The 25,888-nt window shown below is 41.1% G+C and overlaps 1 protein-coding gene across 2 annotated transcripts in view; it reads left to right on the top strand.

Moving 5' to 3' along the window:
• Window positions 1-21,277, top strand: part of LOC127527309 (trace amine-associated receptor 13c-like) — an 82,081-nt gene extending 60,804 nt beyond the window's left edge. The window contains exon 2 of one of the 2 annotated variants that reach the window (XM_051925646.1): window positions 20,570-21,277. In XM_051925646.1, the coding sequence (XP_051781606.1) occupies window positions 20,570-21,244 (675 nt within the window). In that variant the 3' untranslated portion in view covers window positions 21,245-21,277. Of the gene's footprint in view, window positions 1-20,486 lie in introns of both variants that reach the window. The other variant, XM_051925645.1, reaches the window with a different exon arrangement.
• The last annotated feature ends 4,611 nt before the right edge of the window (window positions 21,278-25,888 follow it).

The following is a 25,888-nucleotide window of genomic DNA, read 5'->3' as shown; positions in this document are numbered from 1 at the left end:
TTGAGTGGCACTACCAGTGGCATAAAGCCCCAGACAACAGACCTCCTAGGATCATTGGGACACTCAAACCCCTCCACCACGATAAGGCAGCAGTTCAAGGAGGGGACTCACAACGTGTTGGGAGTGTCTGCTGGGAACGTCTGGCAGAGTCCCCTGTCAGAAGTAGCTTCAACTCCCACCTCCAGCAGAACTTCGACCACGTCCCGAGGGAGGTGGGGGACATTGAGTCCGAATGGGCCATGTTCCATGCCTCTATTGTTGAGGCAGCTGACCAGAGCTGTGGCTGTAAGGTGGTCGGTGCCTGTTGTGGCAGCAATCCCCGAACCAGCCAATCTGATGAAACTGCACGGTCAGTTTATCTTTTTAAAAATAAGTAAATATTAGTTTGTATGTTTGGAACATTTAAGGTTATTTTATTAAGCATGCGTAAAATACATTTTGTCTCCCACTTCATACATTTTTAAAGGAAGGGAAGTTGTTTACCATTGAAATATGATCAGCTTTCTTTTTATCACAGTTGAGCAATTTTCAAGCTTCAGTGTTATACATTTCATTATTTTTAAAATTTAAAAAATCTGTCATATATTGTATTATCTGTGCATATAACTTCAACCCCTATTGAATATATCAGTTAAAATGGTTGAAACAAATAAGTCTAAACCACCACCACCCCCCCGCCCCCACCTTAAAGCCAACAGCAGATCTTAAAGAATACATTTTTAAATTGCAAGCACAATTACAATGTAAGCTTGATGTGATGGCACTTCTCAGACACAAGCAAGAGATTATATTTGAAAATAATCTTATTTGTATTTTCCCCGACTTCTCACCTTTAACAGCTGCAAAACACGAAGCCTACTTTAGCATTAAAAAGCTGTTACAGAAAGCCGATATCAAATACTGCCTCTTGTATCCCACCAAACTGAAAGTGGAAGTTCAAGACCAATATTATGTATTTTCAAGCAAGGAGGAAGATGAAAAGGAATTAAAGAAGCTGTTCCCGACACTCTTTTGAAAGTTAATAAGGAGCCATATTCTGTCATGGCATGGCAAGGAGCTATCATCTGCTGTCGGATCCACTTTTAAAGAGACTGGTATTATAATTATACATCCTTTTCTTTACTTGGACACTATATGTTTATATCTTAATTACAGTTACAGACGTGAGTGTGTGGAAGTGTGGAAGTAATTAAAGTAGGGTTTGTTTTTTATTTTGTTTTTTTTTTGTTTTTTTTTTACTACCTTAAAGTAGACTGTTTAATATCATACCCTTGGTTTATAGCTATTTCTACTATTGCATTAGGATCTACTAAGCTTATCCTAGACCACTTTTTAAAATCATTCCCAGGGTTCATTATTTTATTATCCTAATATCTTAAAATTGCTGAAGATTATTTTAAGCTTAAAGATTGTTAATGATTATACTTTTGGCAGATAGTATTTAGACTTCAGCTGCAATAGATATCTCTACTTTGTTTTAATTCTCTAAGGCCGCTGCAGGGTGGTGTTTGTTTTGTTTTGGACGTGCTCTGTCTCTTTGTATGTCAGAGGACTGGGACATTGCAAAGTGGGATCAGGCCTGATGCGGGGAGGCAAAATGGGGTGGGGGGATAAAGGGGGGAGAGAAGGAGAGTAGGCTATATCTAATCTATTCTTCTAATCCTTATAACTATAAATATCATTGTAACAATAAGCTATATGGCAATAACCATCCATCCATCCATCCATTGTCTCCCGCTTATCCGAGGTCGGGTCGCGGGGGCAGCAGCTTGAGCAGAGATGCCCAGACTTCCCTCTCCCTGGCCACTTCTTCTAGCTCTTCCGGGAGAATCCCAAGGTGTTCCCAGGCCAGTCGAGAGACATAGTCCCTCCAGCGTGTCCTGGGTCTTCCCCGGGGCCTCCTCCCGGTTAGACGTGCCCAGAACACCTCACCAGGGAGACGTCCAGGAGGCATCCTGATCAGATGCCTGATCCACCTCATCTGACTCCTCTCAATGCGGAGGAGCAGCGGCTCTACTCTGAGCCCCTCCCGGATGACTGAGCTTCTCACCCTATCTTTAAGGGAAAGCCCAGACACCCTGCGGAGGAAACTCATTTCAGCCGCTTGTATTCGCGATCTCATTCTTTCGGTCACTACCCATAGCTCATGACCATAGGTGAGGGTAGGAACATAGATCGACTGGTAAATTGAGAGCTGAGCCTTGTGGCTCAGCTCCTTTTTCACCATGACAGACCGATGCAGCGCCCGCATTACTGCGGATGCCGCACCGATCCGCCTGTCGATCTCATGCTCCATTCTTCCCTCACTCGTGAACAAGACCCCGAGATACTTGAACTCCTCCACTTGGGGCAGGATCTCGCTACCAACCCTGAGAGGGCACTCCACCCTTTTCCGGCTGAGGACCATGATCTCGGATTTGGAGGTGCTGATTCTCATCCCAGCTGCTTCACACTCGGCTGCGAACCGATCCAGAGAGAGCTGAAGATCATGGCCTGATGAAGCAAACAGGACAACATCATCTGCAAAAAGCAGTGACCCAATCCTGAGCCCACCAAACCGGACCCCCTCAACGCCCTGGCTGCGCCTAGAAATTCTGTCCATAAAAGTTATGAACAGAATCGGTGACAAAGGGCAGCCATGGCGGAGTCCAACTCTCACTGGAAACGGGTTCGACTTACTGCCGGCAATGTGGACCAAACTCTGACACCGATCGTACAGGGACCGAACAGCCCTTATCAGGGGGTCCGGTACCCCATACTCTCGGATTACCCCCCACAGGATTCCCCAAGGGACATGGTTGAAGGCCTTTTCCAAGTCCACAAAACACATGTAGACTGGTTGGGCAAACTCCCATGCACCCTCCAGGACCCTGCTAAGGGTATAGAGCTGGTCCACTGTTCCGCGACCAGGACAAAAACCACACTGTTCCTCCTGAATCCGAGGCTCGACTATCCGATGGACCCTCCTCTCCAGGACCCCTGAATAGACTTTTCCAGGGAGGCTGAGGAGTGTGATCCCTCTGTAGTTGGAACACACCCTCCGGTCCCCTTTCTTAAAGAGGGGGACCACCACCCCGGTCTGCCAATCCAGAGGCACTGTCCCTGATGTCCATGCGATGTTGCAGAGGCGTGTCAGCCAAGACAATAACTCGTGGGGAAATTTGAAATTAAGATTAAAACTGCCTCACTACCAGTTAAGACTATAAAATGACATTAAAAACTCAGAATCAATGTCTCTATGATGGGACAGTTAAATATGTGAGCTGGAATGTTAAAGGTTTGAATCACAAATTAAAGAGAAAGAAAGTATGCTCTCACCTAACAGGCTTAAACACTAAAATAGTATTTTTACAGAAGACCCACTTACTAAACAAGGATCAGTCCAGACTACAAAAAGACTGGACTGAACAAATGTTCCATTCTAGCTTTACAAAGAAAACTAGAGGTGTCGGAATTCTCATACACAGAACAGTCCCATTTGTAGCATCAGATGTAGTATCGGACCCTGAAGGGAGATATGTGATGGTCATGGGCAACTTATTTAACAGTAAAATGATTTTGATAAATGTTTATGCACCCAATGTCGATGATAAGGAATTCATGCAAAATCTATTTGCATCCATCCCCAATGTGAACACTCATAAAATTATAATGGCTGGGGACTTTAATTGTGTTTTAAATCCACTCTTAGATGTCGTCCCCCCTGTCACAGGAGTCCTATCTAACACTGCAAAGACAATTACACAGTTTGTAACTGACCACAACTTATCAGACCCCTGGAAGTTTCTTAACCCAAACTCAAGAACATATTCGTTCTACTCACCAGTGCATCATAGTTACTCAAGAATTGATTATTTTTTATAGATAATAATTTCTTGCCTATGATTAAATTGTGCAAATACAACACAATTGTTATCTCTGACCATGCCCCTCTAGTCTTGAAGCTAAAATCATTAAGCCCCTCACACTCACCTCGCAGATGGCATCTTAATCCTCTTCTATTGGCAGACGAGAACTGCACAGAATTTATATCCAAAAAATCAGCTTCTTCCTAGAGACAAACACGCCTACAAAGGTTTCTGCTGGAACATTCTGGGAAACTCTAAAGGCCTTCTTAAGAGGACAGATTATTTCATATCTTTTCTTACAGAAATAAATTAGAAACCAAGAAAGCGTCAGAGCTAAGAAGCAAAATTACTAGAATAGATGAAGAACAAGCCAGGCGTCCAAGTGAAGCTCTTCATAGGAAAAGGCAGGCTCTGCATGCAGAACTCAACATCTTGAAAACTAAAGAAACTGAACAACTTATTTATAAGTCAAGACATCATTACTATGAACACGGAGAAGAAGCTGATAAGCTTTTAGCTCAACAAATCCACAAGCAAGAAGTTCGCAATGCAATCCCAGTAATCACCAACACGAATGGAGAATAAATCATTGACCATACAAATATAATGCACACATTTAGAGATTATTATAAATCCTTATATTCTACTGAGTTCAAAGAAAACAACACACAATCTAATGCATTTCTGGATACATTACAGACACCACAAATAGATGCTTTAGGTGCTGAGGAACTGGATAAACCTCTGACCCTATCAGAATTACTAGATGCTATAAAGTCTCAAAGCGGGAAATCAGCAGGCCCTGATAGTTACCCCATAGAATTTTATAAGAAATTCTCCACTCAGCTAGCTCCCCTCTTATTGGCAACATTTACAGAAGCTAGAGACAATCAAATTCTACCTCAAACTTTTCGTCAAGCATTAATCACCGTCTTTCCTAAACAAAATAAGGACTTGTTACAATGTGCATCATACAGACCAATTTCACTCCTGAATAATGATGTTAAGATACTCTCAAAAATCATAGCTAGAAGGATGGAGAAAGTGCTGCCCTCGGTAATATCACAGGATCAAACTGGATTTATTAACGTGGTCGAAGTTCTGCCGGAGGTGGGAGTTGAAGCTACTTCTGACAGGGGGCTCTGCCAGACGTTCCCAGCAGACCCTCACAATACATTTGGGCCTGCCAGGCCTGACCGGCATCCTCCCCCACCATCGGAGCCAACTCAACACCAGGTGGTGATCAGTTGACAGCTCCGCCCCTCTCTTCACCCGAGTGTCCAAGACATGTGGCCGCAGGTCCGACGACACGACCACAAAGTCAATCATCGAACTGAGGCCTAGGGTGTCCTGGTGCCAAGTGCACATATGAACACCCCTATGCTTGAACATGGTGTTTGTTATGGACAATCCGTGACGAGCACAGAAGTCCAATAACAAAACACCACTCGGGACAATAAACAAAGCAATAATGGGCAATAAAGGTCTTCAGAGGCTTCACTTTCTGAGGAGCCTGAAGAAGGCACAGCTCCCACAACAGCTGCTGGTAAACTTCTACAGGTGCACCATAGATTATGTCATCACGTACAGCATAGTACTCTCTGGCTGCACCTCTGAGAACAGGAAGACCCTCTAGTGTATCACCAAAATGGATCAGAGATTGACAGGCGCTCAGCAACCATCACTGAAAGACATCTTCACCATCTGCTGCAGCAGAAAAGCAAAGAACATTTGTAGAGATCCAACCCTCCCTGGCCATAGCATTTTTACTCCTCTGCTCTCTGGCAGATGTTTCAGAGCCTTGCGTGCCCGCACTACCAGGTTGAAGGACAGCTTTTACCCCAAAGCAGTCAGTCTATTAACTGCACAGTGATCACTGCTCCTTCATATAACTGAGCCACCACTCATTGAATTGAATTTCTGCATCAACCACACATAGTCCCACACTTAGACATGACCCATGTGGAACTCATGACCATTACATTGACTTTGGCTCCATTTATTATTTATCTATTTATGCTTACATATTTACCTTTACTTTTACACTATGTATGTTTGGAAATGTTACTAGTATCTATCCTTCTCATAGTTTAATCTTTACTGTTATATTTGTGCTTCTTGTACTTTAATGTCCACTCTTATAGACCTTTATCTAAGGCATCTATAGGCTTGCTCCAAGTGATATTTCATTGTATTCTACAGTGACAATAAACGTATCTTGAATCTTATATCTATCTTGAATGATCTGTATAGTCAATAATAGCAGAGACCACCTTGGCCTGCCCTCCGCACATCAGGCCTGTCCCTCTGTCACCTGCCCTGTATCTTTCATGGTTTCCGTTCTTCTCCTACTCACAGTGACCAAAGTTGTTTAAACCAATTCTCCAGTATAGTTTAAGCAGATTGTCATTTTTTAAAATACGTTTGTTGACCATGAGAAATCACTGATTGGAGATTTTAGTTTCCACTGCTAAAAGAGATTCCCCCCTCCTGTGAATTCCTCGTTTTTGACTGCAAAGTCAAAAAAGTGAAAATTTATTGGTTTCAACATTAAAAATTTTATTTTATTTTTTCATAAATTTAAAATATATTTTTTCTTTTTTACTTATCTAACTTTTTCCAATATATTAAATGTTACTTGTTAAGTTTTAATGTTGTTATTGTCTGTCTGTAGTCTTAATGCCATCCATTGGAATGTATGTTGTTTTTTATGGACAATACTAATGCAATTTATTCATTTTTATACCAAAAACTGATGTGGTTCAAACTTCAACAATGGTCCTGAGATTCTAATATAAAAAATCCTGATAAAGTTTTTATAATTATATTATTTAAATCTTGCACTAGAAGCGGCACCAGTATGTGAGCCCATTCCACACCCTCCGAGTGATGTCTTCATGCTGTTCTTTCTAAAATCAATAATTAAATTTCAATGTTACCAACAAAATTAATCCAAAGTAAATGCTGGTAGTACAAAATAACAACAGTAATAATAAAATTATTTTAAATTATTTTTTTCAAGGGCACAATACAAGATAAAACAATAAATAACACAGTCATAGATGATAATAATAATAATAACAATAAGACCAACTGTACGGAACAGTATTCCATACTTTTTTTATTAAACTTATATGTAGATTCTATAAAGATTAAGCTGCTGTTTAATCTGATATCATCCTAACAACTTGTACCATACTTCTTAACAAGTTACAGTGGAATCTTCTAGGTTTTTCTAAGAATACATAATGTGCTAAGTACTATAGAGTTTTTGAACTTCTTCTTCTTCTTTCGTCTGCTCTCGTTAGGGGTTGACACAGCGAATCATTTTGTTCCATATCTTCCTGTCCTCTACATCTTGTTCTGTTAAACCCATCACCTGCATGTCTTCTCTCTCCACATCCATAAACCTTCGCTTAGGCCTTCCTCTTTTTCTCTTTCCTGGCATCTCTATCCTTAGCATCCTTCTCCCAATATACCCAGCATCTCTCCTCTGCACATGTCCAAACCAATGCATTTTCGCCTCTCTGACTTTGTCTCCCAACCGTCCAACTTGAGCTGACCCTCTAATGTCCTCATTTCTAATCTTCTCCATCATCGTCACACCCAATGCAAATCTTAGCATCTTTAACTCTGCTACCTCCAGCTCTGTCTCCTGCTTTCTGGTCAATGCCACCGTCTCCAACCGATATAACATAACTGGTCTCAAAACCGTCCTGTAGACCTTCCCTTTCACTTTTGCTGATAACCTTCTGTCACAAACAACTTCTGACGCTCTTCTCCACCAATTCCACCCTGCCTGCACTCTTTTTTTCACTTCTCTTCCACAATCCCTATTACTCTGTACTGTTGATCCCAAGTATTTAAACTCATCCTCCTTCACCAACTCTACTCCCTGCATCCTCACCATTCCGCTGACCTCCATCTCATTCACACATGTGTATTCTGTCTTGTTCCTACTGACCTTCATTCCTCTCCACTGTAGAGCATATCTCCATCTCTCCAGGGTATCGTCAACTTGCTCCCTACTATCGCTACAGATCACAATGTCATCAGCAAACATCATAGTCCAAGGGGTTTCCTGTCTAATCTCGTTTGTCAACCTGTCCATCACCACTGCAAATAAGTAAGGGCTAAGAGCCGATCCCTGATGTAATCCCACCTCCACCTTGAATGCATCCATCACTCCTACCACAGACCTCATCACTGTCACACTTCCCTCGTACGTATCCTGAACAACTCTTATATACTTCTCTGCCACTCCTGACTTCTTCATACAATACCACAGCTCCTCTCTCCTCACCCTGTCATATGATTTCTCCAGGTCCTCAAAGACACAATGCAACTCCTTCTGGCCTTCTCTGTACTTCTCCATCAACACCCTCAGAGCAAACATTGCATCTGTGGTGCTCTTTCTTGGCATGAAACCATACTGCTGCTCACTAATCATCACCTCCCTTCTTAACCTAGCTTCCACTACTCATTCCCATAACTTCATGCTATGGCTCATAAATTGTATCCCCCTGTAGTTACTACACCTCTACACATTCTCTTTATTCTTAAATATTGGCACCAGTACATCTGGACCAACGGCCTTTCTATTCTTCATTCTCTTCATCACTGTCCTTACTTCCTCCTTTCTAATCCAGTGTACTTCCTGATTCACTATCTCCACATCATCCAACGTTCTCTCCCTCTCATTCTCTTCTTTCATCAGTCTCTCAAAGTACTCTTTCCATCTTCGCAACACACCCTCCTTGAGTGTATGTTTTCATCTTTATCCTTTATCACCCTAACCTGATGCACATCTTTCCCAGCTCAGTCCCTCTGTGTAGCCCACCGGTCCTTTAATCCCTCCTTAGTCTCTAACCTCTCATACAACTCATCATACGCCTTTTCTTTAGCCTTCACCACCTCTCTCTTCACCTTGCGCCTTATCTCCTTGTACTCTTGTTTACTTTCTGAATCTTTCTGACTACCCCACTTCTTCTTTGCCATCCTCTTCTTCTGTATACTCTCCTGTACTTCCCCATTCCACCACCAGGTTTCCTTTTCCTTCTTCCTCTTTCCAGATGTTACGCCAAGCACCCTTCTTGCTGTCACCCTTAACACTTCTGCTGTAGTTCCCTAACTGTCTGGTGACTCTTCACTGCCACCCAGTGCCTGTCGCACCTCCTTCCTAAACTCATCCTTGCAGTTTTCATTTTTCAACTTCCACCATTTGATCCTTGGCTCTGCCCTCACTCTCTTCCTCTTCTTGATCTCTAACGTCATCCTACAAACCACCATTCTATTCACTTTTCCCTGCCACTACTTTCCAGTCTTTAATCTCCGTCTGATTGACTCTTATGCATAGGATGTAATCTGCCTGTGTACATCTTCCTCCACTCTTGCACATCACCCTATGTTCATCCCTCTTCTTAAAATACGTATTCACCACAGCCATCCTTTTCGCAAAATCCACTATCCTTTGACCTTCTTCATTCCTCTCCTTGACATCATACCTATCCATCACCTCCTTGTCTCCTCTGCTACCTTCACCAACATGTCCATGGAAATCTGCTCCAATCACCACTTTCTGTCCCTTGGGTACACTGTTCATCACTTCATCCAACTCACTCCAAAAATCTTCTTTCTCATCCATCGCACACCCAGCTTGCGGGGCATATGCACTAACAACATTCATCATCACACCTCCAATTTCTAGCTTCGTAATCATCAATCTGTCTGACACTCTTTTCACTTCCAAAACACTCTTGACATTCTGTTCCTTCAGGATAACACCTACTCCATTTCTCCTCCCATCCACACCATGATAGAACAATTTGATTCCCCCTCCGATCCACCTGGCCTTACTCCCCTTCCATTTAGTCTCTTGCACGCACAATATATCAACCTTCCTTCTCTCTATCATATCAGCTAACTCTCTTCCCTTACCAGTCATACTGCCAACATTCAAAGTTCCTACCCTCAGTTCCACTCTCTTTATCTTCTTCCTTTCCTCTTTCCTCCAGATATGTCTCCCCCCTCTTCTTCTCCTTTTTCAGCCAACAGTAGCCCAATTTCCACCAGCACCTTGTTGGCTAACAGTAAAAATTAGCCAAATTTGCCAAATTGGCAAAATTTTACACCAGATGTCCCTCCTGAGGTAACCTTCCCCATTTATCCGGGCTTGGGACTGGCACGAAGAAACACACTGGTTTGTGCATCCCCTGTGGCTGGGTTCTCTGAATGGAGTCTCTGAACTGCACGGTGAAAAAAATGCACGTCTCTGAAAGTATCCCCATACGTAAGAGAGTCTTTCTCATTTATACTGTATATGAAACTATGTGAAATGATGCAGCAAGCTCAACACTCCGTCTAGATATACAGGTTAGGGTGACTGGCAATTGTGAGGCAGAGAATGATGTACATATGCACATGCACTGTATTGACCTAGCTGATTTTGAAAATTTCACAAGATTCCTGGATCATTATGTTTGGGAAATGAGTTCTAAATGGTCCTAAATGTTGTTTGGCTGTAATGAGAAGAAAAGCAGAGAAGTAAAGGACACACAGAGAGAATTTTACCCCAGTGAGTGAAAAAATATTCCAATCTGTTGTACAAGAATTACTTAATTGGTCTACAAATCCCAGCAGCCCCGGTAGTACTTTGCCTTTGGGTTGCTATGAATTTGCACAGAAATAATTAGGCTCTAAGTTTAAAAAGGAGCCGAAAGACTGTAATCATCTGTGTTTATTTGTTTCTATGCTTCACCCGCAACTGGATTATGAATACAACCACCTGCGATTACAGTTTATTTGGTTTCACCTTCACTGGAAAATGCCTTTGGGGAGCGCTCCCAACCACTACAAATCTGCATGTAAAATCTGAAGCACGGAAAGAGAAAACTTTTCATGACATTCAGGAAGTTGTTCACTTGGGTTATCAGTTTATTTTCATCATCAGTACTGGACTGTGTTTGGACTGACACCGTGAGTGCTTACCATTATGTGCTTAGTGCCTTGTTGGATGTCATTTATCTAGTATTTGTAAAATCGCCGTTGGGAAAATTTGGGTGGGCTCAAGCATTTTTTGTTTAATGTTTTTTTTATCTTCTTAATTTGTTTAATATGCTCTATTATCAATTCATTTGCACCGCTGTTTTTCATGTCTTTGTGCGAGCCGTGCCTGGTCAGGGCTGGGTGTGTGTTTGGTGTCCAAAAATAAATAAAATAAGCAATAAACCTTTTTGGGATGGTGTCAATCTTAATGTCACACAACCACTACTCTGTCAGCAAAGGAAAAGTACAACTGGTGTAAAATCCAACATCTGTAGAGGAAAAGAAATCAATAGGGCAAAGTAGATCGCCAGAGAGTGGGGAAACCCTGAATGCAAGGCTCTCCCAGCGAACCAGCTGAACTCGGAAGGCACCAAAGTTGCTGCAAACAATGATGAAGATAAACTTAGCACTTAACATAATTTCAGTCTGTTCTCTGGCTGTTGATGGCATCTTTATATGTTGTGTGTCCAGCAGTATATGTACAGTTCAGGTTTTCTGGCCGACAATACAGACAGCTTTACTTGCCAAAAATGCATAGTTATTTCAGAATTAGGCAGCGAAATACACACATTGGACCACATGGGGAACCTGATAGCAATTAGGTAAACCCAAAACTGGATTAGACAATTCAGCCATTTCTGATTTACCTTTAGTTTCTCTGGGCCTCACTGTAGTCAGTGCATGATTAAAATCAACGGCGCCAATTCAGCTACAGGGACAGTGGGTAACAGTGAGACGAGATCTTAGAAATGAAAACTTTGTTCCTCCACACCCAGGTCACCAATTCTGACTGCTTTTTTACTTAGAGTCAGAACAGGAGCTTGTTCAGCATATTCAGCTTCTGATCTGACTCAAACAGCGCCAGTATAACTTCACACCCGATCTGACGCTGTTCGTTTTCAAATAATATTGCATTACTTCGACGATGTTTTCTGATTGGTACTATTCGCGTCATAAAATGATTTCTTCAAAACGTCACATATATTTGTCTCTTTCTTTTTTTAAAATGTGCGTTGTAGCCCTCAGCAACTGGCCACCTGCATGTTCTTGCGCACACTAAATCAGACAGCGCTATATGCAATCATCAGATTCAAATGTTAACAGTTATATAGCACAGAATGGAAATCAGCAGTTTTTAGCATTCCACCACGCAAGCTGTCATATCAACCGCCTACTGTAACTTGCTTTCTTTTTTCTTCGGTTATAGTCTTGAATAAAAGTGCACGTGTTTTGTTATACTTTTACATCAACATATGTTCCTGTGTTTGAGCTACATGGGCATGCTCAAAAAATACACGTATAATGCCACGAAAAGTGCATGCAGACACTTCAGTTCGCAAGCATTGGTACGACAATGCAGTCACAAGTACACTGCAGAGCTTTAGCGCGTCTTTATGTGAAAACAGCAGTGTCAGATGGGGAGTGTCTGATGATTGCATATAGCGCTGAAGTTACTGCTCTTTACTATGCTTTCCTCTGCATGTCCTGGAGTACAAAAGAAACAGCATACAGCAACATGTGGGGACTGGCAATATTGAGGGAAAAAAACACGCGGTCGTATGTATCGTGATACACTGCAGAACTATAGCGCGTCTTTATGTGAAAACAGCAGTGTCAGGTGGGGGGCGGTAGGGATGGATCCTGAACGCGACTGAGACAATGAAAAGTGAATTTTAAAAAAATAAAGCTAACCTTTACAAATATCATAAATTACACCAGCTGTTACAGACTGAAATCAAATGTATCTTTTTATTCTAAAATAGTGAAAATAAGAACACTTCTCAAATGGGAGTTGTGCAGGATCAAACTCATAACCTTCTGATTCCCAGTCAGCGACTGATACTGTTGCGCCACGGAAGCAGTGATAGTTAATTCATATCAATGTCTCACACTAAGGTGGGTTTTTTTGGCGGTGGCTTTTTTTTGTACCTTTTGTGAAAGTGTTTCTTTGATATTTGGACTTCAGGCTTCATACATTATATAGTTTATGCCTACATTTTGTCAATTGCTACTAGAATATTGTAAACCGTTTCTGTTTTAACAATGTGTTTACACAGATTACTGTAGAAATGCAACACATATGAAATGCATGTGTTTCAAATAACAATCTTATTATTTCTACTCTAAAACTCCATTTCACTCCCAGGTAATCAATCAAGGCAAGAGCTGGGAAAAGCCTGTTTACGTTCTAAGTCATTGGGAGGGATGGAATAGCCGGCTGCTGGCAGCTTGTCTTTATCAGTACATTTAGATGACAAAAGACGCTGGCGGAGAGGTGAGAAAGGTTTTAAGAAGCGATTTAAGGTGGGCCGGATATACAAGTTTTTTCGTAGGCTCTGGTAATTCTAGTGTTAAAGAGGATCTTCTTATCTTTATGCACCAAAGCTGAAAGAAAATGGTGGAATTTAATTGTGTTTGGCCTCTTCGCAAGATTTCATGGAGGGAATGTGGTTTATAGCAGATTGTGTTCCCTTCACCGCTGGTTAAAAACTTGCTGTGCCGATGAAAGCATAGCCTTTGTGAATAACTGGGATGATTTTTGGGAAAGGCCTGGATTTTTAAGCGAGATGGTCTACTTCATAACTTGAGGGGATCTTTGATTTATCCCAAAATAATTAAGCAGACCTGACTGGCTGACTGATGAGAGCACAATCCATGTCACGGCCTTGTGATCTTAAATTGTAGGCTGTTTTTTATTCCCATCTGTTACTACTGTGCAGCTGTCATCCAGAATCCCTGTTGTGGGGCATCTTATAAAATTAGTATTGAACCAAACTCTAAATCACTTGTTAATCAAAGAGTAAAGAACATTATTAGGCCAAGAGATAAAAAGAAAATCTTCCACTAGGGATGTCTGTATATGTAATTTAATTCAAGTTCAAAGAAAAAATATGACAGCAGTACAGAAACATCCCTGCAGTTTAAAATGTTGTTTGCCAACTGTCTTGGAAATAAAGCTGCATTCATAAATGATGATATATTAAGTACAAAATCTGAACCTGAATTAGTAAATCTGATATTATTCTCTTAGCCGAGGCAGCACCAAATGGTTACACATTCCTTCATAAATCAGGAGATACTAACAGGTTGAGGAGGTGGCTTTGAAATAATTTTGTGTGATGCAATGCAAACCATCTCTAAAAATGTTAGCAAGTTTGCATCCTTTGAAGCCCTTATTAGATGTTAAAACAGGTTCCAGCACAATTATAGCCCTAGTCTACAGACCACCAGGGCCATATTCATTGTCCATGTCATTGTTCATGACTGAACTTGGCAGCTTTTTAATTGATTTAACCATAAATTGTGTTCATGAAGTTTTGATGGGGGATTTTAAAATACACATTGATGTGGAAAATCTTTTGCTTACCACACAAACATATTGTTCATTGGTTTGCATGAAAACTGTAAATTCGTTTACAAATGGAAGGATTCAGTTCAGCCTTTAGAAGTTTACTTAACAGCAGTTCAGGGACAATGGTGTTAAAAGTTGAACTGAAGTCAACAAACAGTATTCTTTGCTCCAGTACAAAGTGAAGCTCCATGCTGATGGCATCGTCCGCAGATCTATTTGCTTGATATGCAAACTGAAGAGGGTTGAGATCAGTAGCAGTAACAGACTTCAGGTGGATTAAGAACAAGCCGTTCAAATATTGTCATTAGAACTGATGTAAGGGCAATAGGCCTGTCATTATTGAGGCAGCTTATTTGATCACATTTGGGAACAGGAACAATAACAGAAGATTTAAAGCAATCAGGTACAGTACACTGAGCAAGAAACTAGTTAACACTAGAATTACCAGAGCCTACGAAAAAACTCATAAATCCGTCCCACCTTAAATTGCTTCTCACCTCTCCGTCAGCGTCTTTTGTCCTGTAAATGTGTGGATAAGCAGCAAAGAGCAAGCAGTCTGCTATCATATCCCCCCACCCCACACAGTTTTCTCAGCTCAAGTTTGTTTACCTGCGTGTCAGTTGCTTAGAGTTGTATAGAGTGAGAAGTCAAGCAAAATGACACCTTTTATAAATACTATATCATTATTTGGAACACATGCATTTCATGTGTGTTCTGTGTCTACAACGATCTATGGAAACACATCGTTAAAACAGAAATGTTTTTCATGTTTTAGTAATAATTGACAAAATGTAGACATGAAGTGTATAATGTGTGAAGCCTGAATTCCAAATATCAAACAAAACACTTTCACAAAAGGTACAAGTATAAAAGAACAAGTGCGCTTCTATTCAAGAATATAACTGCAGAAGATAGATAGATAGATAGATAGATAGATAGATAGATAGATAGATAGATAGATAGATAGATAGATAGATAGATAGATAGATAGATAGATAGATAGATAGATAGATAGATAGATAGATAGATAGATAGATAGATAGATAGATCTTTATTGTCATTGTCACTTTTACAAAGGAACAACGAAATTGAAGGTGCAATCGACTCAGTGTGAGGAATAAGAGTTAAAAAGACAAAAAGACAAGAAGACAGAATATAATAACAAACCGAATAGTAATAAATATACAAATTGCACTTGTTGACTTAAGGTCTATATTGCACATTGGAAGAATAATATGGAGCAGTTTTATTCTGAGTTCAGGGCCATCATTGCTTTCGGATAAAAGCTGTTTTTAAGGCGGTCTGTCCTAGTTTTCATAGCTCTGTATCTCTTGCCCGATGGCAAAAGCTGGAAGAGGCAATGACCGGGATGTGATGAGTCCTGTGAAATGTCTATTGCTTTTTTGCGTCTTCGGGAGGTGTAGATTTGTTCCAGAGTGGGGAGGGTACAACCAGTTGTTCTCTCCACTGTCCTGATGACCCTGTGGAGAGCTTTCTTTTCTGAGGAAGTGCCACTGCCGTACCACACACACAGTCCGTACGTGAGCACACTCTCGATGGAACAATGATAAAAAGCAAGGAGCAGATTTTTTGGGAGGTGGTTCTTTCTGAGAATTCTCAGAAAATACAGTCTCTGCTGTGCCTTCTTTAGCAGCTCCTTGGTGTTGGCACTCCAGGTCAGGTCATCCTCCAGCTCCATACCCAGAAACCTGAACACCGGGACCCTCTCCACACATGCCCCGCCAATGATGAGTGGCTGAATGTCAGTTTTGTTTTTCCTAAAGTCAATAACAAGCTCCTTTGTTTTTTTGTTGTTGAGGAGCAGGTTATTGACTGTGCACCACTCTGACAGTCGCTCCACCTCGTCCCTGTATGCCAGCTCACCCTCCTTGCCCGAGATGAGTCCGACCACCGTCGTGTCATCCACAAACTTTATAATCTTGTTGCTATGGTGAGTGGGGACACAGTCATATGTGTAGAGGGTGTAGAGGAGCGGGCTGAGCACACAACCCTGCGGCGTCCTAGTGTTGAGGCTGAGAGCAGTGGATGTGTGGAGACCCAGCCTGACCCTTTGGGAGTGACCCGACAGGAAGTCCAGTATCCAACTGCAGGTGAGTGATGGAAGTCCCAGATCTGCCAGTTTGGACACCAGTCGTTGTGGGAGGATGGTGTTAAACGCCGAGCTGAAGTCTACAAAGAGCAGTCTGGCGTAACTCCCCTGCTGCTCCAGGTGGGTTCAGGGCAGCATGAAGGGCTGTGGCCACAGCATCCTCTGTGGATCACTTTGCTTTGTAAGCAAATTGGAATGGGTCCAGGTCTGCTGGCAGGCAGGCGATGATATGACTCCGCACCAGTTTCTCAAAACACTTCATGATGACAGATGTGAGTGCCACTGGGCGGAAATCATTCACACTGTTCGTGTTGGATTTTTTCGGCAGCGGAACAATGATTGAGGACTTGAGGCAGGATGGGACAGTGGCCTGGGACAGGGACTGGTTGAAAATCATGGTGAAGATTCCGGCCAGTCGATCTGCACAGTCTTTCAGCCCCCGTCCAGCCACACCGTCGGGTCCTGCAGCCTTCCTCGGGTTCACTTTCCTCATCACCCGCCTCACCTCACACTCTTTCACTGTGAGTATATTGCTGTTGTGAACAGGCTGTTGTGATGGAGCTGCTGTTGGTGTCGCCTCAAAGCGGGCAAAGAAGATGTTCAGCTCCTCTGCCAGAGAAGCGTCTCCCTCAGCGGCCAAGGAGTTGCTGGATTTGTAGCCGGTGATGTGCTGGACACCCTGCCACACCTGCCTGGTGTTGTTACTCCTCAGATGATCTTCTATCCTCCTTCTGTATGCTGCCTTGGCCTCTCGGATGCCTCTCTTCAGGTTCGCTCTGGCTACACTGTAAAGAGCCCCATCCCCAGACCTGAAAGCAGTATTCCTAGCTTTCAGCAGACTCTGGACATCCCTCGTCATCCAGGGCTTCCTGTTAGGAAGATGTCTGTGTAGAGAGAAGTGAGCTGCCTAGGACAGGGTTTGATTGTTGCAGGTGAGACAGAGTCAGGGCCGACTGACTTTTTGCAGTTCTGTGTTGAAAACAACTTCCAGACGTCATATTCTTTGATAGATCAGGAAGAAGAGGGGTGAGACTTTTGTGGAGAAGTGGCTGGTGCTAAAACCACTTCAGACCTGGAGGAGCAGAGACACCGTACATACTCAGCACCTTGTTGATAACATCTCCCATAAAACTTGTTAGGTGTGTCAGGGGGAGATGAACCTGAGTTAGCATTGGGAAATGTCTTTTTGTAATTCGTAACAGACTGAAGGCTTCTACATACAGAGGTGCGATTGTTTTCTGAGAACTGAATGGTCAGCCTTTACTGAATAGCGCACACTTAGGGATTCACAGTGTAAGAGGACAGCTAGTTACCCTCCAAAAGGAATGTAATTGGGAAAATATATATGGTGACAGCCTTAGCTTTGGGTTTTTCATGCTGTCTCATTATATGTTTATGCATTTGATCCCTTTCCCTAATGGAAGCTTATTGCTTTTGAGATACAGCTGCCTGTTTTTGTCCATCTGGCATTTACTCTTAGTTTGACATATTTGGTGTTAACATTTGCAGTGCACCATCTATTGAAATGTGTTTTTGTAATTCAGGTATCAAGAACGTGCACAGCATTTTTCATTTCAACAGATGGTGCATCACAAACATTAACACTACATTTACTAATCTCATACCAAATGTCTTATAACAGAGATACAGAAACTTGACAGACACAGTGATACACAGAAACAGAAACAGACACTTCATATGTCTCTGTTATATGCCATTTGGTAGAACCTTCTGTTGGAATGACAAACATGAAGCACTGTATGTTGGAATGACAGAGACATGGCTACCAGACAGACACACAGATATGCAGACATGCAGACTATTGTCCTTTTATTAAGGCGGATAAGCTGATTTCTGTCCATCTGGCAGTTACTATCTGCTGGATGTATTCAGTGTTAATGTTAGCAGTGCTGTGTGTCTGCCCCATTGCTATGTCTCTGTGATATGCCATTTAGTACAGGATTTGTCAAAGAAGTGTTAATGTTTGTTGTATGCCATCTATTGGAATGACAAATTCAATGCATTTTAAGACTAAAAATGTTTGTGAAGCACCATATGTTGGAATGACAGAGACAAAGCAAGTGGAAGAACAGAACACACAGAAAGTTTAATTAAGGTGGATTTAATAAGTTGGTCTGCTGTTTTGTGGACAGGAAAAATGTCCAATAATCTGGCACTGATCTGAGAACTGACAGTTGGGAAATCTGCTGTACACATCAGGGCGCTATATTACCTGACATTCTCTTAACTGTGTTAATGTCTTCTGAATGGATCCATTATAACACCCAAGACTTTCTCATAATCAGTACTTTCAAGTTTCAGACCTGCCATTGTCTATTCAAACCTAACATTTTTACTTCTTGTGAAGATGTCTGAGTGACCGACGATGGGTGGGCTCCCTGTGTAGAGCTGGTTTATGACCTAAAGCCTGCTGACCTGCTGTCCCCTAAAATGTATTGCACTATGTGGACTAATGACATAAATATGTGACAAGTGACACTACAAGGTGCTTCAATGACTCAAGTAGAGACGAGGGGGCCTCACATGAAGTTTGTATTAGCAGACCACCGATGTGTCACGTATGAACTCTTGTGTGGTGAGGACCACTTCACTGTCTGTGTCGATGAGGAGGGAATGACAACAACACGACACACAAACTCCTGTAAAGTTGTACGTCTGCCATCACTGAACAGCTGCTGCTAATTGCTTCATCAAAACTGAACTCGTATGATGGAGATGGCGGTCCTCTCGTATTGTTTATTGTACGGTTCTGTAAAAAACATCACTTGCTGCTACTCTAATACAGTAAGAATTTAACACAAGTGTAATATTAATATAAAATAGTGAATCTATGTATTAAAATATATTAGAAGATTGTTTTGGAGAGATCTTGATATCATTTCTATCTTTATTAAGAACTTTAATTGTCCTTATAGTGATGACAACTAGCAGACTCATTCAGTGCGGTGCTCCTCGGTGCTTCAAAACCGACAGACACAGTCATTTAGTTTAGTTTGATACAAAGTTACAAATCAGTGACACAGCAAATATCTTCAAAATAAAAAGCACATCAGTTAGCGCTGCTGCATTGGAATTCTGAGAGTTTACCTGCCACTGCCACAGAGAAATGCATGTTGTGTGTTTGATGATTTAAGAAAAGAAAGACGTCCAGTAAATCAGACAAAGACAATCAGCACAACATCAGACTGACAGAGAGCAACGGGGGGAATACTGTTTGGAATTTAATGTGAGGGTCCGGAAAAGACAAAAACACACAGCTGTTACTGTACAATGTGTGTGTGTGTGTGTGTGTGTGTGCGGGTGTGTGTATGTGTGTGTGTGTGTGTGTGTGTGTGTGTATGTGTGTGTGTGTGTGTGTGGGCCTCTCATGAGCACAGGGTGGTCCAGCACACTCCATGCAGGTTCAGCTCACAGGAGTCAGAGGGGCTCTGAGCAGCACAGGACAGCATGGAGTGTCAGACCACCACTGGGCACAACCTCAGCTCATCTGAACCTGCTGATTTAATGTGCTGCTCGCTGTGATGAGGAAAGAAAGTCAAAGTGACTGAGAACAAAAAAACAAAAACAGCAGACAGAGGAGAAGAAGGAAACTGCAGAGAGCCAGCAGCTGGACCACTGTGGAGCTGTGAGGAGAGACCACCGCAGCCCTGAGCGGCTCCTGACAAACAAATATAATGAAGACATCTGAGATTTGATGAACACATTAGTGAGTAGCAACTGAAATCAACAAACAAACATCCTGAGAGAATTTGTGAAGCACACACATCAGAGAGACGCCTCATGTGAATTACGTCAGCAGAGAGAATATGGCAGTCGCAGGGCCTCAGTGTATAAACATCTCAGTGTGCAGGCAGGACAGCTCAGTCAGGGGACAGACATGGAGTTTAAACAACTGAAACTTGGCCGTTGCTTTCCTCAAAGTAATACAACTTGTCGTAAACTGATTTATGAAACTGAAGTTTATGGAGTTTATTACACTTTCTCGTGTCTTTGTTTTTATTGACAGTCTTTGGAAATCTTCTTATCATCATTTCTATTTCTCATTTTGTTCAGCTGCACACGCCGACTAATCTTCTGATCCTTTCACTTGCAGCGGCCGATTTCTTAGCAGGTTTCTTTGTGTTGCCCTTTACTTTGGCTGGCCTGCTTGATGTTTGCTGGTACTTTGGAGTTATTTGCTGTTATTTGTATCAGGCACTTGCAAATATTCTTACTACAGTAGTTGTATATAATGTGGTTTTAATATCCATTGATCGCTACATTGCTGTCTGCCATCCTTTCCTTTACAGCTCAAAAATAACTTTAAATGTTGCAAAGATCAGCATTACTGCAGTCTGGCTGTTTGCACTTTTCATTACACTCATACTTTTATGTCTTAGTGATATTATAACAGAGCTATGTGAAGGAGCTTGTACAGTATTCAGTTCTAATGAAATGATGATTTTTATTTTACTTGTAACTTTTTTTATTCCTTATTCACTAATGATTGGTTTTTATATCAGAATATTTGTCGTTGCAAGAAGCCATTCAAGAGCCATCAACTGTATGATAGAAAAGAGACAAACTGAGGAGGTGAGTGACAGAAAAATATCAAAATCGTCTGAAAGAAAAGCCGCAAAAACATTAGGAGTAGTCGTGGGGGCTTTTATTATCTGCTGGTTCCCTATTTACTTTTATAGTCTTTTTACTGATATTAATAACCTAATCGCAGTTATCATCAGGAATGTCTTTGTGTTTGTAAGTGAAGTGAACTTTGGTGTTAATCCAATTCTTTACGCTTTTCTTTATTCCTGGTTCAGAAAAGCACTGAAAATCATCCTGACGTGTAAAATATTTAGTCCAGCTTCTTCAGTGCTCAATTTACTGTAAATGGTAAAGAAAATAAAAATGTAATTTTCTGAACTTAGATGTTTTAAATTATTTGTTAATTATGCCTTTGCTCATTTTTCATATTAGCAGTGTAATACCTGGACGTATTTCTTAACAATACAATCATTTCATATTCACTGTATTGTTGTGAAGGCTGTTTTTGTTAAAATTGTACTTTATTCATGTAGAGTGTACACTGTTTATGATTATTACTTATTTCACCACAGTTATTTTCATAAATCTTCTCCTTATTTGAATGTGTAATAAACAGCACTGAAAATTTTGGAGACTCCTGGCAATTCATAGAAACACTTCAGAATTTCTTGGTGACTTTTTATTTTTTTTAACATTGTATAATGATTATTGCTATTTCCATTATTTTGGGCGAGAATTATTGATTTCAATATGAATTAAGTAATGTGCTGAATTTTTCCTAATATCTGGAAATATAAAAATCTTTTAACATCTGCAGTTATAATTTACAGACTTTCAGATTTCACAACTAAAAACTCCACAGCTGAGCTCAGACGACGGCTGACATTCTGTTCAGCTTTGATCAGACGGTGGACATTTGTTTAAGAGTCAAACTCTGTGAAATGTTCCTTTATTGTTTTAGTTTTGTATCATAGTCAACGTTTCATTTTAATCTTGAAGTTAATGTTAATCTGCACTCCTTGTAACCGCAGGAGTGTAAGGCGAGTTCTAACACGGGTAAAACACGAGCCGAATGAAATCTCTCAGTCCAAAAGTTCATTTTAAAATATTTAGTGAAAATTCAAAGCAAACAATCCACAGAAAAATAAAGAAAAAAGTTGTTACACATGTAGAATAAAACACAAAAAAAAGATAAATGTACCTTCTCTAAACTTAGCTTTTCTTGTAAAACTTTAGTTGTTTTTATACTTAAAGATTCTTAACTTCTTCTTCTGTAAACTTTAAACGTACAGCGCAGCTCATTCAATTAAGTGCTTTGTCTTACATGTCACACAAAATACGCACACAAGACATGAAAGGCACAAGAGGCGCAGTTTAAAACCACACGCCTTCTACGCCTTAAACATGACAAGGCTGATCACTAACGGAGAATAATGTTTAGTCAGAGAAGTGAGAAATAGTTAGAATATAACAATTCAATTCAACTTATGGGGTTACAGGAACCTCCCATAGATTATGCACTAACATTTAGTAAAACATTTATGTATCTTATGTAACTTGGAAATGGCTCTTACACTCCTCACTAAGGCAGCAGATGACAGACGAGTGCAGACGGAGCAGTCGGCCTTCACTCCTCACACTGCTGGCTCACTAAATGACACTGAGGTGACTGTGAGGAACTGAAATGGACGACTGAGAAGGTCAAATGAGGTTTGATGTCCACAATTAAACGTGTGATTTGCTGCTTTAGACTGACGTTTGTTAATATTTCTGAAGTCTCATTAGCCGAAGCTGCTCACCTCATAGAGAACACAATTAATACTTCAGAGAACAGCATTGTGCTCAACTCTATAAAAACAAGAGAAACTTAAACCTTTAATAAAGGAATCACATTTGTATGTCAGTAATTGTCTGCTTATCACCACATTTATTCCTTTTGATAGTCACATCACAAATTGTTCAGGTTTTCTCTCTCTTTCATTTGTGAAATGGCTGCTGGTTATTGTAGAGCACAATGGCTCCTGCTACTTCATACACAGAAAGTGTTCAGTTATATTGGTAAGACATTTAAAAATCTAACAACACAATACAGAGGTGTGCGCTCATTCATGTGTATTGCTATGTATATCTTTGAAATTAATGCTTCAGTGAGGATTTGAACACAAGTGTCTTTTTCAGTGATCATTAACCTGATGTTTTATATCTGTGTGTTTAGATAAACCTCAGCATGTTGATTTCAAACATGTGAAAGTTCTTTGTGTCAAGTCGTGTCACAAATCCCAAACAATGCTGTGACTGTCCACTCAGATCCTAAATTTGATTCAGCTCATCGTATTTCCTGATTGTGATGTCTGTTCAGGTGAGATGCCATTATATAAACACACACAGCTGAAGTCATTTTGTGGTTAAATTCCTTGACTTTGCTCTCTGGTGTCAGTTCTCGTCTCAGGTTTCTCCAGTTTGCACTGAGCTTTATTTTATTTATTCCCTTGACGTCTCTTCCTTTCCCCTAACCACAGGCTGACGAGTTGCAGGTTACAAAATCCATTACACTGATGAAGTTGTTAAAAGTGTCTCCCTTCCCAGCATTCTATTTATTGGCCAGATGCACTAATGTGGACGAGTAATGTTTTTTGGATGTATTGATGCAACACACAAGGAGAGCACAAAATAAAAAACATCAAACATGACTCATTGTATTGTGATTTTATTATGTTTTATATCATGTACTTGCTATCGAGGCCACAAGCAAACCGACGTTGGCAATAACTACACCCAGGGAGGTCATGCCTGATTTGCTCTCGGAACTTCAATGTTAATTTCAACAAACATCAGCATCTTTTAAAAGAGAACTTAAGCTACCTGACAGTGCACAACCCGCCACATGCCACCAGAACCCTACTTTGTACTTTAAAATGATTTATTATGTCATTTGTCAGAACATGAGGGCGAGTTAGCACACACCCACTTCTTGGGTGGCCATCTCGTCACTGACAAAACACTCAAAAGGGGAAAACTTTGCTTTTACTGTCAGGGAATTAATGAGGAGATCTGTCGCTTTTGTGTTTCGTCTCTGACATGTCAGCTGCGACAGATTCCCAGAAAAGGCCATGCTCCTCTTGTTCCATTCCATAGATATACGAACTTCTGAACATATCAGGATGGACATAGTAGATCTACAAATCTACATAGTAGATCCTCTCGAACCCTCGGCCCGAGGACGTAAATTGGATTATGCTACATGGTATCCAGAGGCTACCCCCTTAAAACAAGACAAGTCCAGAAGCATCACATGGGAACTGGTAGGGGTCATCGCACATATCCCAAAGGGGAATCAAGGGATGCTATTTACCTCAGAGATGTTCAGGGAGGTTGCCAAATTGCTCCAAATCAAGCACCTTAGACTTCAGTGTACCATTTTCAGCCTGATGGTCTAGTCGAACGGCTTAATAAGATGCAGAAGCAAATGCTTCTCAAGGTGGGTTTGTACCTCATTTTTCTGAGAGGGCTGTGCCCTTGACTGACCTGACAAGGAAGGGGGCTCCTAACTGGGAACAGGTACTTACCCCTCTTGCTATCTGCATATCAAGAGGTCCCACAAGCCTCTACAGTTTTTTCACCTTATGAATTTTTATATGGGCAACAAACTCAGGGATTACTGGATATATTAAAAAATCGATAAACAACTTGAGCTGCCCCATTCCAAAAATATCTTCAAATATGTCACACAATTATGCAATATATTTGGTAAAATCAGATCAATACTAAAAGCTTATATGGATAAAGTGCAATCAGCCCAGTTTGCTCCCAGAGATTAAGTCAAGCCTCCTCCACTTCCTATTCCAAATTATTGGTTCATTATCAAGGGTGCTATGAAATTAAGGAAATGAAGGGGCTGGTTGTCTATTTGGGCAAACAACCCAAACAATGACAAGAGTGCAAAGTAGATATCCTATCTGTCTGAGAAGTGATAAATGAAAGACCTGGTTGGACCTCTCTGATTGAACAACATCATAACTGACCGAGAAGTATTTGTCCAAGAATGCCCAGACGTGGAACTTAAGGTCAAACAAATGCTGGATCTGGGAGCGATTGGGGAGAGTTTTAATCCCTGGTCCAGTCTTATTGTATTGGTCCCAAAGACCGATGGCAGTTAGCACTTTTGCAATGACTTATATCAGCAAGTTTCCTGTTTTGATGCATATCTGATGTTTTGAATGCACAAACTCCTCAAGCAACTCAGAAAAAAGCATGATATTTGACCACCCTTGACATGACAAAAGGGTATTGGCAAATTCCCATCAAGGAAAAAAACATATTTAGCATCCTTAGTGGTCACTGGCAGTATTGAGTTCTCCCATTTTACACAGGACACCGGCCACCTTCCAATGTCTGGTGAACAGACTGCTATGGCCCACAACTCTTATAGTGCTGCCTACCAGAATGACATGGTCATCTGTTCCGACACATGTAAAGAACACAAGCAGAAGGTCCTTACACTATATAACAGTGGCATTAACATTATTTTGGATCAATTGGGGCCAAATAATTGCACTATAGGGTGGGAGGTAGTAGAATTCAACCACAGTGTACCATAGTTAATGCTGTAATCAACTGGCCCTGTCCACAAAGCAGGTGGCAAGTACAATCATTCCTGGCATTTTTGGGGTACTACCGCAGGTGTGTACCTCACATTTCCAAGAGGGCTATGCCCTTGACTGACCTGACAAGCAAGAGAGCTCCTAATATAGTGGTTTGGGGCGAGAAAATGGAAACAGGCTCTTACATCTGTACAATGCATTCGGAAAGTATTCCAGGCGCATCACTTTTTCCACATTTTGTTATGTTACAGCCTTATTCCAAAATGGATTAAATTCATTTTTTTCCTCAGAATTCTACACACAACACCCCATAATGACAACGTGAAAAAAGTTTACTTGAGGTTTTTGCAAATTTATTAAAAATTAAAAAATTGAGAAATCACATGTC

This window comes from Erpetoichthys calabaricus, chromosome 3 (genome assembly GCF_900747795.2).
Source record: "Erpetoichthys calabaricus chromosome 3, fErpCal1.3, whole genome shotgun sequence".
NCBI lineage: Eukaryota > Metazoa > Chordata > Cladistia > Polypteriformes > Polypteridae > Erpetoichthys > Erpetoichthys calabaricus.
Note: the sequence above shows the minus strand (reverse complement) of the source record. Positions and strands in the feature narration are given on the sequence as shown.